The 14,205-nt window shown below is 44.5% G+C and overlaps 1 protein-coding gene across 2 annotated transcripts in view; it reads left to right on the plus strand.

The window, feature by feature from the left end:
- The window catches only part of CEP192 (centrosomal protein 192), a 317,843-nt gene that overhangs the window by 7,446 nt on the left and 296,192 nt on the right, over positions 1-14,205 (plus strand). For both annotated transcript variants that reach the window (XM_089671050.1, XM_089671051.1), the window contains exon 2: positions 11,954-12,134. In XM_089671050.1, coding sequence (XP_089527176.1) covers positions 11,968-12,134 — 167 coding nt within the window. In that variant the 5' untranslated portion in view covers positions 11,954-11,967. The remainder of the gene's footprint in view (positions 1-11,953; positions 12,135-14,205) is intronic.

Raw genomic sequence — 14,205 nt, forward strand, 5'->3', positions numbered from 1 at the left:
CGCCAACAGTTTGCTCAGCGCTTTACAATATAAAGGGAGACAATACAGCAACAATACAGTTCAATACAAGAGGGATAGGAGGGCCCTGGAGCTTACAATCTAGGAGAGAGGGGTTAGTGGTACAAAAGGTAATAACTGTGGGGGATGGGCTGGTAGGAAGAGTAGAAGATTCCATTATTAGCTGAGAGCAGGATAGGCTTCCCTGAAGAGAAATGTTTTCAGAGATCACCTAAAAGTGAGCAGAGTAGGCAATAGTCTGATAATTTGGGGTAGAGAGTTCCAGAGGATGGGGGAAGCTCTGGAGAAGTCATGGAGATGAGTATGGGAGGAGGAGACAAGGGAGCTGGAGAGCAGGAGGTCTTGTGAGGAGCGGAGAGTACGGTTTGGGTGATATTTGGAGACAAGATTGCTGATGTAATTTGGGGCAGAGTTATAAATGGCTTTATATGTTGTTAATGTTTTGAATTTTATCCTTTGGGCAATGTGAAGCCAGTGGAGGGATTGGCAGAGAGGGGTGGCTGATACAGAATGGTTAGTAAGGTGGATGAGTCTGGCAGCAGCATTCATAATAGACTGAAGAGGGGATAGCCTGCGATGAGGTAGGCCAATAAGGAGGGAGTTACAATAGTCAAGACGAGATATAACAAGGGAGTGAATAAGTTGCTTAGTGGTTTCCGAGGTTAAGAACGGCCGTATCTTGGAGATGTTGAGGAGGCGAAGTCTAGAAGATTTGGACAGCGATTGGATTTGGGGCTGAAAGGACAGATAGGAGGCTAGGGTTACACCTAGCACCCTGGCATGAGGGGAGGGACTGATGATTGTGTTATTGATTTTGATGGAGAAGTTAGTCGGCAGGGGCTGGAGGGAATACTAAGAGCTCAGTTTTGGAAAGATTGAGTTTGAGGAAGTGGAGTGACATCCATGCCGATATGTCGCTTAGTAGGTTTGTAATGCAAGAGGAGACTGAAGGGGTGAGGTGAGGGGTAGAAAGATAGATTTGTGTCATCAGCATAGAGATGGTACTTGAAGCCATGGGAGTTTATCAAGTGACCAAGGGAGGTGGTGTAGATGGAGAAGAGTAGGGGCCCAAGGACAGAACCTTGAGAGACCCCTACAGAAAGAGGGAGTGAAGAGGAGGAGCCAGAATTATAAGTAACCCTGAAGGCGTGCTACGATAGGTAGGAGGAGAACCAGGAGAGAGCAGAGTCTCGGAGGCCAAGAGAGGAGGTTTTGAGGAGGGGATGGTCAACCGTATCAAAAGCCGCAGAGAGGTTGAGTAGTAGCAGTATGGAGTAGTGGCCATTGGTTTTAGCAGTTAGATCATTTAGTGAGTTTTAATAGGGCAGTTTCAGTGGAGTATAGTGAGCGAAAGCTAGACTGTAAGGGGTCAAGAAGGTTGTTGTCGGTGAGGTAGGAGCTCAGGCGATTGTAGACTAAGCGTTCTAAGAGTTTAGAGGTAAACGGGAGCAGGGAGATGGGTCTTAAGTTGTTCAGGTTGGTGGGGTCCAGGGAGGGTTAAGTATGTGAGTGATCTGTGCATGCCTTAGAGGGGGGAGGGGAAGGCACCGTTCGAGAGGGAGAGATTGAAGATGTGAGTGAGGGAGCATAGGATGGAAGAAGAGGGTGACCATAGTAGTTGTGAGGGGACAGGATCCAGGGGGCAGGTGGTGAGACGGGCTTCTGAGAAAACCTTAGTGACCTCTTCAGTAGTAGCAAGGTCAAAAGAGGAAAGTGTTGAGGGAGGTTTAGTATAAGGTATGCTAAGTGGGATGGATGTCTGTGCAGTGGCAATGCCCCTACGAATTGCGTCAATCTTGCTTTTGAAATGATTTGCAATCTCGTGAGCAGTGAGTGAGGTGCTGGGTGAAGGTGGAGAAAGTAGAGCGTTAAAAATAGAGAAGAGACGACGAGGACTGGATGATAAGCTATTGATGAGAATGACAAAGTAGGCTTGTTTGGCAGCATGGAGGGAGGAATTGTTAAGAAAGCAAATTTATATAGGATGAATGCTTGGTGAGATTTGGTTTTACGCCACAATTGCTCCAGCGCACGACTATTTCGTTTAAGATTTCTGGTGTGGTCAGTCTGCCAAGGTTGTAACGGTCAGGGCCTGATGTTTCGTGTTGTTAGAGGAGCAAGTGAGTCTAGTGTGGTCGAAAGCAAACTGTTTTAGACAGTAGTGGCCAGGTGAGGGCAGGACAGGGGAGAGATTCTGTCATAGAGTTGGTCAGTTGCAGAGTGGAAAGGAACAGGATTCAAGTTGTGATGGTTTCTGTGGGTAATTCGTCTCTTGGAGGGATAGGTGTTTGAAGATGAGGACACTGTGAAGGTGATGAGATTGTGATCAGAGAGAGGAAAGGGGGTGTTTGTGAGGTTGTAGGGAATGTAAAGATGGGAGAAAACAAGGTCTAATGTATTCCCATCAGAGTGAGTGGAGAACTGTATACATTGTGCTAATGCAAAAGATGAGGTTAGGTTGAAGATTTGGGATGTAGCCGGGTTGTTGACATTAATAGGGATGTTTAAAATCTCCAAGAATGATAGTGGGTAGTTCAGAGGAGAGAAAGTAGGGTAGCCAGGCGGAGAAATCATCAAAGCGGGACACGGGTCCAGGAGGCCGATAGATCACTGAAATTCTCAGAGAAATGGGAGAAAACAGCTGAATGCAGTGAGTCTCGAAAGAAAAGCATAGAGAGGGAGGGTTAGGGAGGACTTGAAAAGTGCTCAGTGGGGATAGAAGCAAACCAACCCCTCCTCTTTTCCGACCACAGAGTCTGGATGAGTGGGTCCAGAGAAGGCCTCCATAGGAAAATGCTGCGGGAGAAGAAGAATCTGCTGCTTGAAGCCAGGTTTCTGTAATTGCTAGTAGGTTAAGAGAGCAGGAGACAAAAAGGTCATGGACAGAGGTGAGCTTATTACAGACAGAGCGGGCATTCCAGAGTCCACATGAAAAAGGGAGGGTGGTTTTTTGAAGCATGGGGATTGATATTAAATTGAGGGGATTGCGGCAATTCCTGGAGGAAAGAGGGTGGCTGGTGTGGGGGTGAGATACTGGAGGGTTTGGGGCGATATCCCCAGAGGTTAGGAGAAGGGTGAGGAAAGTAACATGGGAGTGGGATGTCGAGTCGATTTACGAGTGTAAATGCCTTCCATTCCTGTTGTTTGGGACAGAAGGTGAGTGAAGTATCAGCAGGAGGTGATGAGAGCAGTAGTAGGGAGATGGTAGCAGTGAGGGTGAGATGTGTAATCTTTGGGGTGGAGCAGAGGGGTAAGAAAAGGAGATTTTGGGAACGCAGGATAGTAATATGAAAAGGAGGAGTAGAGACGGCATATTTAAAGATAGGTGGAGTGGGACTCAGACTTGTAGGAGATGTTTCCCAGGGTGTTTGCTTGCAGTCCATCCAGTGTGCAGTAGAGTTCTTTGCTGTATGTTCCTGCTGCTTGAGTTAACCTACTTTAGTTCATCTGCTGTGTTCAACTGCTGCTGCTTTGCACTCCTGCAAAAGCCCACTCACGCACAAAACTGCACTCCATCTGTGACTGTGCCCCCCTATCTGTGACCTCCCCCCATGAGCTGATCTAAATTTATAGGGAGATGGTCAAATGAGCAACTCTTCTCTGCCCCAATTAAGAACTGATAAGGATCACATGAATTGGGAGGATGTTTCTCAAACACAGACCAGACCCCGGCCAGAGTAATAAAAGTGCAGCAAGAGGTGAGAATCTATCAACAAACAGACCAAAATATATACACTTTTTGTTCAGAGATAGCAGAAGTCTATGCGCTGTTGAAGTTACAGTTTAGAGTGGAGGTGAGAGCAGCAATTTACCTGCCATGTCCCTGTCCTGGGCAGTCCTCTCTGATAATGAGAGATAGGACCCACTATGGTAAGCGAAAGGCCAACGGGCTGGGAGAAGGAGGAAAAAAAAAAGGGGGGCAGAGAAATCCGTACCCCACCATTCAGAGAGGGTTGGGGGGATGGAAGAAAAATGAGAGAGATTAAGTACGTTACTGATGGGATAGATCTCCGTAGAAAAGGGCTGTTTTTGCGGTATCTGATTTGTATGTGGGAGTGGTGGTGGGTGGAAGGGAGGTCAGGGTCACCACGACTCATTCAGATGCATCAGCGCTGTCGGCTGCAATGTTCAGTTTCCCGCCCACACTTCCTCTGAAGCTGCACAGACTGTAGTGTGGGTGGGCACAGGGGGAGGCACAGCAGATCCAGCCCCTCTTCTCCTATTGGTGCGGAGAACGGAGGGAGGGGCTGGGCAGTGAGTAGAACACAGCGACGGTGGGGGCAGAAAGAGAAAACGGAGCTATCGGGCTCTGTTCAGCGGTGATGAACAGCGATCTTCTGGAAGCTGCTTCTCCTACCCTCCCTCCCGCAGCTTCCAGCTGTTGAACTGAAAGCAATACAGGAGATCGCTGCTTGTCACAGCCCCCACCGTATGGATGGTTGGCAACTCCCCTCTTGGGGGGGGGGGTGTTCAGACCCCCCCTTATCTATGCCCCTGAAACCAATAGAGAAATGTGCCTCATATAATGTGGTATGTTAAAACATTCCAATTGTAAATAAAGATATTGCACTTGCACTTTTTACCATTGTTAAAATTGCTTCTATTACAGGGATCTCAATGAGCACTTCTACATGATGTCCCCTCCTGTCCGCATCTGCCTCTGCTTATGCCGTACGCGTTACGCACAACCACTTTGTTTTGGGTAGCGCAGGAGTTATTTAGTTTATCGAAATAAAGTAGCATTTTGCACAAATACTTCTTTGTGTTGTGATAACGTTTTTATTTAATTTTTAACTGTGCATTAATAAAGGTTGTATAATTTCTACAATTTGCTGTGGTGCCCATAAAGTCCATGGACTGCGGTCTAAGTTTTCTTTTTTTTATTTATTGAACTCTTGGAGCTATCTCTAAATAGTAGAGCAGCAGGAACTCAAATATTGTATTGTACTGGTCCAAACTGGACATGGACCAGGGACAGAGACTCACAAATGATAAACAGTATAAGGGCACATCTTGCTCCCACTGCTGTGAACTGACAAGTGACCAGGGTATATGGAAATCGCGTAGACATGTCTTAGTACCCCAGGTGCATCTGCATGGGTTTAACCATAATTTCACATAGAAAAGTTGAAATACTTGCTTACAATAACAAGAAAAGACCAAACTGAATCCAACTGTAGGCGGACCTTGGAGACTGCAAAGGTTCTTGGGAATCAGATTTCTGGTTCCCGAGTCCGAACAAGACAGAAAATGTTGATGGCGTTGAGAAATGCCATCCTCCCTAACAGTGCAAAAGTGTACTCTGCAGAGTACATCCAAAAGTGTTTCAGAGAATGTAAACTTCACCCCAAAGTGAAAAAGTATACTGCTTTTGTGCAGCTCAAAATTTACCTAGAATCTTCTTCCTTTTTTTTTTTTTTTTTGACAAATGAAAAACAAGATAAGGCATCATGGATGTCAGTGAGTGTATTAAAGTGATACTTAATTTGAACTGCAAACTGAAAAAAAAATGGTATATGCAGGGAAGAGGGAGGTGTGGCCCCATTAAAATTACAGTGATTTGGATGGATCCACTGAGCTGGGCTGTAAGGTTTAGCTCCGCTAGGAAGGAGAAGTGGGGTGAGGTCAGGGAAGGCGGAAAAGGGACATGCAAAGGCAATGGGTCTAGAGGTGGACTTGGAGGAGCCGGAGCAGTCAGGTGGCAGTTGCAAGCCACTCTTCTTTGCTGCCTTAATTGAACTAAGTAGTGCAGAAGTAATATCCATACCCTGTTTCTCCCACTCCCTGCCAAGATCCTACTGTATAGGCCACAGACTGCAGCATAAAGTTGCCCTCGCCTCTCTCGGATCGTTGAATGGATCCCTGTTGTTGCACTCCTCTGAACTTCCTCAACACTGAAAAGATCTGGTCTTATGCCTGCTCACTAAGTTCCTGTCTCCTCCGCCATCTTCGTCCATGACCAGCTGTGCCAGAGAGCACCAATGATGTAGTAGCCTAAACACACAAAATGTATTTAAAATGTATAGAAGGTTACATTTTATGGAGACAGATTACCTGACCATGTGTGTTTATCTTGGCTTTCCTCATGATCTAATCCTCCTGGAGTGGCTGAAGGTAAAGTAACTGGTGTACAGCTGAATGATTTGCTTATAGTCATGGGAGCATTGGAGGGCCCGGCCTCTCTTATCCATGCACTTTTCCTCCAGTCAGACCAGTTTGATGTTGTCCTGCAAGAAAGCATAACACATTAAATCAAACGAGCTTTGCGGCCGCATATGTGTACTTGAGGGCGGACGGGGCACATCCATTACATCTTACTGGCCATTTATTTGATTTTAATAGCAAACTGTACTAAAAGTTTACACAGGGCCCCCCAAAACAAAAATCACAACTGTACTTAATTCCTGGACTACATTAAGCTTCTTAGGAATGCTCTGTATGTATGTATGTATATAATATATCAGGAGTCTGTAAACTTACTAAACAAAGGGCCAGTTTACTGTCCTTCAGACTTTAGAGGGGGCTCGACTGTGGCCATTGGGAGTAAAAGAATGTTCAAGCATCAGTGGAAGTAAACAATATGCCAGCGGTGTCATTGGGAGGAATTGTGCCCCATCATTGTTTTAATTGGGAGAAATTGCGCTTCAACATTGGTGTCATTGGGCCACATTGTTGGTGTCATTGGGAGGAACTGAGTCCCATCGTTTGTCATTGGTAGGAGTTGTGCCCCATTGTTGGTGTCATTGGAAGGAATTATGCCCTTCATTGGTATCAGTGAATGAAATGGTGCTTCATGGGCCTGATAACAGCAACCAAAAGGCCGCAGTTTGGAGACCACTGTGTGTGTGTGTAATGTCTCTCTGTAGCTCTATCTATATATGTGTGTATGTGTGCGCATATGTATATGTGTGTGTATGTATATGTGTATGTGTGTATATATATATATATATATATATATATATATATATATATATATATATATAATCTCTCTACACTAAATAAAGTGTCACAATCTAAAGTTTACATCCTGCATACGTGCACTTAATTCTATCCTCCCTCTGCCTTTTGCTTATTTTAGCTGACTGTGGTGTAAAATCACGTGCTGTTTCCTCCCAGGCTGGCTTGGTTAGCATTCGGTCAGCATGTCGTGGATGCGCAAGGTCCCTCACCTCAGGATGAAGCTGCATGGCTTCTATAAGTTGAACTTGCGTCAGGTCGTTTGTCATGATGATGATGTTCAGCAGAAAAGCAGCACCCCACACATGCAGAAATCCGAACAATAGGAGGCAAGGTCGCTGGGAACTTCCTGTACAGATGGGCATACCTGCAATATATCCAATGGAAATACGGTGGTTTCTGACCACTGTCATGTTTGAACACCTGTAAATGTGACTGTGCATAAAAACGTTTTTCTGAAATGTGATTTTGGATTTTTTTTTTTTTCTGCCTCTAAACACTACTGTCTCTTAATGCCTGTGCGTGATTGATGCACAAGTAAACATGGAGGAGCGTTTAGAGGCAGAATTAAGGGAAAAAAAACAAAACCAAATGTAAAATGGCTGTAAATCAAGCGTTTTGGACTGCAGTATGCCAGAGGCCTGCATTGTATTTGTAATCCCTTTCAACGGGATATGTAAGGAGGATTTAAAGCATCACCTCCTAAATGCATCGGACTAGGGGCCTGGCTTTGCTTTTTTTCATTTACTCCGTGTTCTGAATATACATTCGTATTTTACCAAGTGGCTCTATTAATTCTCTGTGTCAAAGGAATTGTAATCTTAATTTCTAGTCAACAAACTGGTTATTTTTTTGCTCCTTTTTCTTTTTTTTTTTTTGCCTGTTGGGTGATCTTTTCTGGAAGTGATTGTAATTAGAATAGGGGTAAACCAGATAACTACTGCCCACCGTCAAAAGATGTCAAAATGTTGTTAATTTACTTAACTCCTGCCTCCTTACCATGACCCTTTTCTGAAGGATTCATCTCCCTCCATATTGTCTGCAAGTGCCCAAAGGACTATTAATATTCCTCAGGCTTTTTGTTTGTTTGGTAATCAACTTAGAAAGTCTTCCCATTAATCTTTCATTCATTTACAATAACTAAGCCTTATTCTAGGCACAGCCCAGGCAAATTTTCTGGAAGCAAACGTGCATTTCTTTCTAACATCTTATTCTCTGACCTTTTTTAAGATCTGAAATACTTTTCTCTCTGTGAAATTCTCTGAGAGTCCTGGGTCTTATGGTAGCCCCATTTGAGGCTTTTACACCCAAGGCCTCTCTAACGCAACATTCTTTAGGCCTGGAACAAACATACTTAGTCTTCGGCTTCCTTATGTTTCTCTCCATTAAAGCAAGGAACTTCCTATCTTGGTGAATTTCAACCTATCCTTGGAAATTTTAAAGTCGTCTATCCCACATGGAAGGTGGGATAAACCCATAGAAGTAAGCTGCTAGACTCACAGGTTGGGTAGAAGTGTTCTAATCTCTGACAGTTAAGGCAACCTGGTCACTTAGGGAAGCAAAGCCAATCAACACCATGGAGCTCATGGCAATAAAATTGGCATTCCATCACTGTGTATCTGACTATTAGGTACCTGGTAGAAGCAGAATTAATGAAAGGGTTCTCCCTTCCCTTTTTGAGGTAGTGCATCCTGCCGGCTACAGTTGGCTGCACTGATAGTTTGAGAAAAACCTAACAGGCTGGTTGTCTACAAGTCGATTGGTAGATCCCAGCTAGCCCATGTGTGGGTCAACTTTCAGCCAGTCCCTGCTTAACCTGCTGAATTTCGATTTTATAAGGTGCCCTTTCTGGTTCCTCCTATAAAGTGGTTTTGTGTCCAAGACTGTCCTAAATCAGCCATTCGCCTCAATGAGGACTGTCATTCCTTCCTTGTGCCCTACTACAAATTATCTCAAGGAAATTGTCTCCAACTAATTTTGCTGTCTTGCATGTAATCTGCTATCGGATTGTCTGTCTGAAAACCAAGACCTCTTCCTGAAAAACTGACCTTGCCAATAGGGTCTTGAAAGGGACACCCTGCTTTTAAATTCACTATTGCTAGATGGGTAAGACTAAGAGCTTATGCACTAAAAAATAACATACCTCCAGTACCCTTATGTTTTTGTTTTCTCCATCTGACCAGTGAGTTTGTCCTAGGTATTTTGACAACAATAATCTGTTCTCCAAGTTCTGCCAGATGGGTGTCCAGGCCTCCTGTGGATGCAGTCTTTTGGCTGCTAGGTTTTTTCAGTGGCACTATTGGGCTTGTTGGCATGGTATGTTTGCCTTGTTGCCCACAAAACTGGCTTTCATTGATTGGGGATGTCTCTGTCTATGAATATCTAGCCTGCCTTGTACTGTACATTTTAAGATAAAAATTTTGACTTATTTGTACATTGTATATCTTGCAGTACAGTATAGGGCTAAGGCCACCCACCCCCTCCCATTCATGTGTTTTTAGCATTGCTTGCTAAATAACAGAGCTCTTAATGAAGTAGAGTAGGGTTATATAATCTAGTCAGGGTATATGGGGTAGGCTATCCATCTGGAGCTTTTTCAAGCGCTTTGCTGCAGATGTGCATCTGTTGGCATCTAGATTCAACAACAAACCTGGAGAGGTTTTTCGCTTGGTCCAGGGAATTTCAGCCCTTCATTGTGGATGTTCTTGTGATGCTATAGGATCAGTTCGGCCTATGCATTTTTGTGCCTCTCCAGTTTTTCCTTTTGCCTTCTCTGCAGGTTTTACAAAAAAGGTTTGAAATACTTATGATTTCAAATAGGCTCAGGAGGATGTAGTACTCGGATATACTCCTGGTACATGCTGGTTGGGCCGTACTGTATAGCCCAGACCTCCTGTAATAAGAGCCAGTATTCTATCTTGCTTCTCGGTTGCTGATTTTAATGATTTGGTTGTTGAAGCTGCGGTCCTGAGCGACAAGGGTCTTTTGGATTCTGTCATATTTACCCTTTTAAAGACAAGGAAGTCAACGTCTTGCAAGGTTTTCCATCACACCCAGAAGGCAGATTTGTTTGGCATGATTTGAGGAATTTTCTTCCAAGGAAGTACACAGTGGGACATATTCACTCTCTACTCTCGTCTGGACCAACATCTCTTTGAGTTGACAAATCTACATCTGTCTGGATGTTGTGTGCGCCTTGAGGGTTGATCTCACTGCTACGGCTTCTTTTAGGAAATGGGAACCCCACTTCTGTGCTACCTGAAGATTACCCCAAGAGTCTTCAGCTCCAACATTGCTAGGTGGATCAGATAAGTTTTCATTAGAATCTATTGTCTAAAGCAGGGGTCTCCAAACTTTATCAATGGGCCATCTTACTGTCCTTCAGACTTTAGGGGGGTCGGACTGTGGCCAATGGGAGTAGAAAATGCCCTAAGACTAAACAAAGCCTTATCATTGCCCTATTTGGTTTTAGTGCATAGTTTTAGAAGCATAATGCAGCATTATTGGTTTTAGTGGAAGGAATAGTGTCCCATTGTTTGGTTTTAGTGGAAGGAATGGTGCCACATCATTCATGTCGGTGGGAGAAATAGTGTCCCAGGGGCCAGATAAAAGCAAGTAAAGGGCCACATCTGACCCACAGGCCTTTGTTTGGAGACCACTGGTCTAAAGGCTAGTGCTCCTCTCTTCCCAGGCACACTCTACAAGATTCTAGTGCTTCATGGGCTTTACAGCATCAGGCATCGGTTTCTCGGATTTGCAAGACCTCACTCTTGGCCTCGATTGACATGTACAGTTTCTGCCAGGTGAATGTTTAGGCCCCCTCTGATGCCAGTTGTTGGTGTAAGCTTCTGTAGGCTGCTGAGTCTTTTTGACCTGTTTTCTGTGGGCCTTGTCTGTAAAATCTGTTTTCTAAAGTACAGTACAGGACACAGGCCCCTCACTTTTTTGATCGTCTTACTGCTTGCTTAAAATATGAGCTACCTGTAAGTGGGAATTGTTTATATAAGTTAAGACCCAGTACCTTGTTTTGCAATAATAATAAAAATAGGTAGCTGCCTATAACCCAGTTGTTATGATTAACCGCCTCCCGCCCACCATATAAGGAAATGATGGGCGGATGGCAGCTCTCTTGTTCTGGGAGGAAGTCATATGATGTCCTCCCACTTTAACTGCGCGTGTGCGCTCCTGGGGACGCGTGGCAATCAGTGTGGCACTGTGTCCCTGGGATACAGCGGATCACAATCAGCGGAAAGAGCCGATGACATCAGCTCTGTCATGTGATTAGCTGTGTCCAGTCACAGCTGATCACCTGTAAATAAGGAAATGCTGGCTACTGGCATTCCTCTCCTCACGAGCTGTCATGCTGACATCTCCTGAGGTGAGGAGAGCCGGTAATCGCTGTTCCTCAGAGGGGACGTACACTTATCAGGGCACTGTTGATCAGTGCCCATTAATGCCACATATCAATGCCCATCTGAGCTGCCTTTCAGTGCCTGTCAATTCCCATCAGTGTCGCCTCATTAGCACACATCAGTGAAGGAGAAAAATTACTTATTTGCAAAATGTTATAACAGAAACTAAGAAAATACTTTTTTTTTTTTTCAAAATTTGACTTTTAGTTTGTTTAGCAAAAAATAAAAAAACACGTCATTAGATACCACCAAAAGAAAGCTCTGTCAAAAAAAAAAAAAAATTCATGACCGCGCAATTGTCATTCAAAGTGCGACAGCGCTGAAAGCTGAAAATTGGCCTGGGCAGGAAGGGGGTGAAAGTGTCCGGTAGGCAAGTGGTTAAAAAAATGTCCTGTATTGTAGGACACAGGTTTTACTTGCAACTAAGAGGGAGTTTTTTTTTTTTTTTTTTTTTTTTTTAATGAAGAAAATATTATTAATTTTTTTTCTGTTTGAGTTGGTTGGGTGACAAATTATCAAAAGCACAACACTATAAATGACTTTCATTTTAATTCTGTTCTGTATAGGGGAGAGCTTTGCAATGTCTCAACGTTATGTCAACATAGAAGATGAAACATTTCCAAGCTTCTTGGCCGAGTCGATGAGCAGTAACCTCAGTGAAACTCTTGATAACTGCACCCTCACTTCAAATTTAGGATTGCCAGTTGCTGCATCTACAGTTGAAAAAGCCTGTACTACTCTAGAAAGGTAAACGCGTTCATTGAATCTAATTTTATTTTCTGGTGTATTTGTTTAGTTCTTAAAGCAGAACTCAAGAGGAAATAAAAGCCAAAGTGAAAGAGGTTATCTCCAAAAATAGGTATTCTACGATTGAATTCTAGCTGACTGGTGTTCTTGAGGACCCTTTTTACAGCTGTAAATGGGGTGTGCGACAACAGTCCACTTATTTTAAGGATCAGTCAACACCCCGCAAGGGACCTGAACCCTTTCTGCCTACTCAGTGCGTTTAAAATATTTTGTGACTGTTGCCTAAACCCTTTAGCTGCTAGAGCAGTTTTTGAATTATTTAGCACACATTCAAAAAATTTTAGGCCTGAAGACTAGTTAAAACCACAAAACATTATAAATTTTCTGAAAGCAGAGACCATGGAGAATAAAATAGTGGTAATGCTCATTTATTTATGTCACACGATATTTGTGCAACAGTTTATCAAGCACATAATTTAAGTAGGTGCTTCAGTCAGTATGTAAACGGTTAATACTGTAGCTGACATTCAATAAAAGAACACTTGCCTTTCCAGGGATCCAGTGCTTTCCTGATTTAGGCTGGCTTTTCGCTGGTCTTTGGGTCCCCGGCGGTGGCAAGTTTACTGCAAGAAGCCAGCTGTGATTCCTTGCAGCTTTACAGTTGACTCCCCATAGCACAGCGCGGCTTGCAGATGCACAATCTGGATGGTACAACAGCCTCCTGGGAGCTGTGATGTGTCCCAAGAAGTTGTGGGTAGGAAGGTTGAGGGAGAGCTTTGCTCCGATCACCTAGGCCAGTGGTCGGCAAGCCGCGGCTCGCGAGCCACATGCGGCTCTTTACAAGCTTAAATGTGGCTCTTCTGTGTGCCGGGTGCCCGCTCCCCTCCCTCCCCTCCCTCCCCTCCCTCCTCTCCCTCCCCTCCCTCCTCTCCCTCCCCTCCCTCCTCTCCCTCCCCTCCCTCCTCTCGGACAGGCGTGTGCCGGGCGGCCGCCCCCTCACCTCCCCTCCCCTCCCCTCCCCTCCCCTCCCTCCTCTCGGGCGGCCGCCCCAAAAGTCAGGACTCTGCAGCTGTCAGGATGTAGGCGGGGCAGCCAGGATGTAGGCGGGGCAGCGTGACGAACTCCTCTCACAGTCCGCCCTGAAGACCAGAACGGCGCGGGAAGCAAGGTGAGAGGAACGCGCGGAGCAAAGGTAAGTGAATTGACACAGGGGGGACTTACTATATGGGGGATGAATTACTATATGGGGGGGACTTACTATATGGGGGACTTACTATATGGGGGGGGTCTTACTATATGGGGGATGAATTACTATATGGGAGATGAATTACTATGGGGGGGATGAATTACTATGGGGGGGGACTTACTATATGGGGGATGAATTACTATATGGGGGATGAATTACTATATGGGGGATGAATTAATATGGGGGATGAATTACTATGGGGGGATGAATTACTATGGGGGATGAATTACTATATGGGGGATGAATTAATATGGGGGATGAATTACTATGGGGGATGAATTACTATATGGGGGATGAATTACTATATGGGGGATGCATTGCTATGGGGGATGAATTACTATATGGGGGATGAATTACTCTATGGGGGATGAATTACTCTATGGGGGATGAATTACTATATGGGGGATGAATTACTATATGGGAGATGTATTTTCAGTTTTAAAAATGTGGCTCTCAAAATAAATTTCAATCGTGGTTTTGGCGAGATTTGGCTCAGTTGAAAAAAAAGGTTGCCCACCACTGACCTAGGCAGTTGGAGCAGAAGTGAGGATCAGTGACCTGTGAAAACTAAGGACCTTCCAATAGTAGTTTTGGTCTTTCACCTCTACCAAGACAAGGTTCTTCTGTTCCTTTGTCTGGGGGATCTTTCTCCATTGCATGGATGTAGTCTGGGTTGTGCTTGTCTACCTCACACCCAGTGCTTCTATTATAAAGACTGATTCTATCATCCTTGACAGTCCCCATAATCGAGATCCAGCTTTTGGTTTCCCTATTTCTGTGGATTCAACAGATCGTTCTTCAAGATTATGGCCTTAAGGATTGGGT

The sequence above is a fragment of the Staurois parvus genome, unplaced genomic scaffold, assembly GCF_062004578.1.
Source record: "Staurois parvus isolate SC_StPar_1 unplaced genomic scaffold, SC_StPar_1.0 ptg000097l, whole genome shotgun sequence".
In the NCBI taxonomy this organism is placed as follows: domain Eukaryota; kingdom Metazoa; phylum Chordata; class Amphibia; order Anura; family Ranidae; genus Staurois; species Staurois parvus.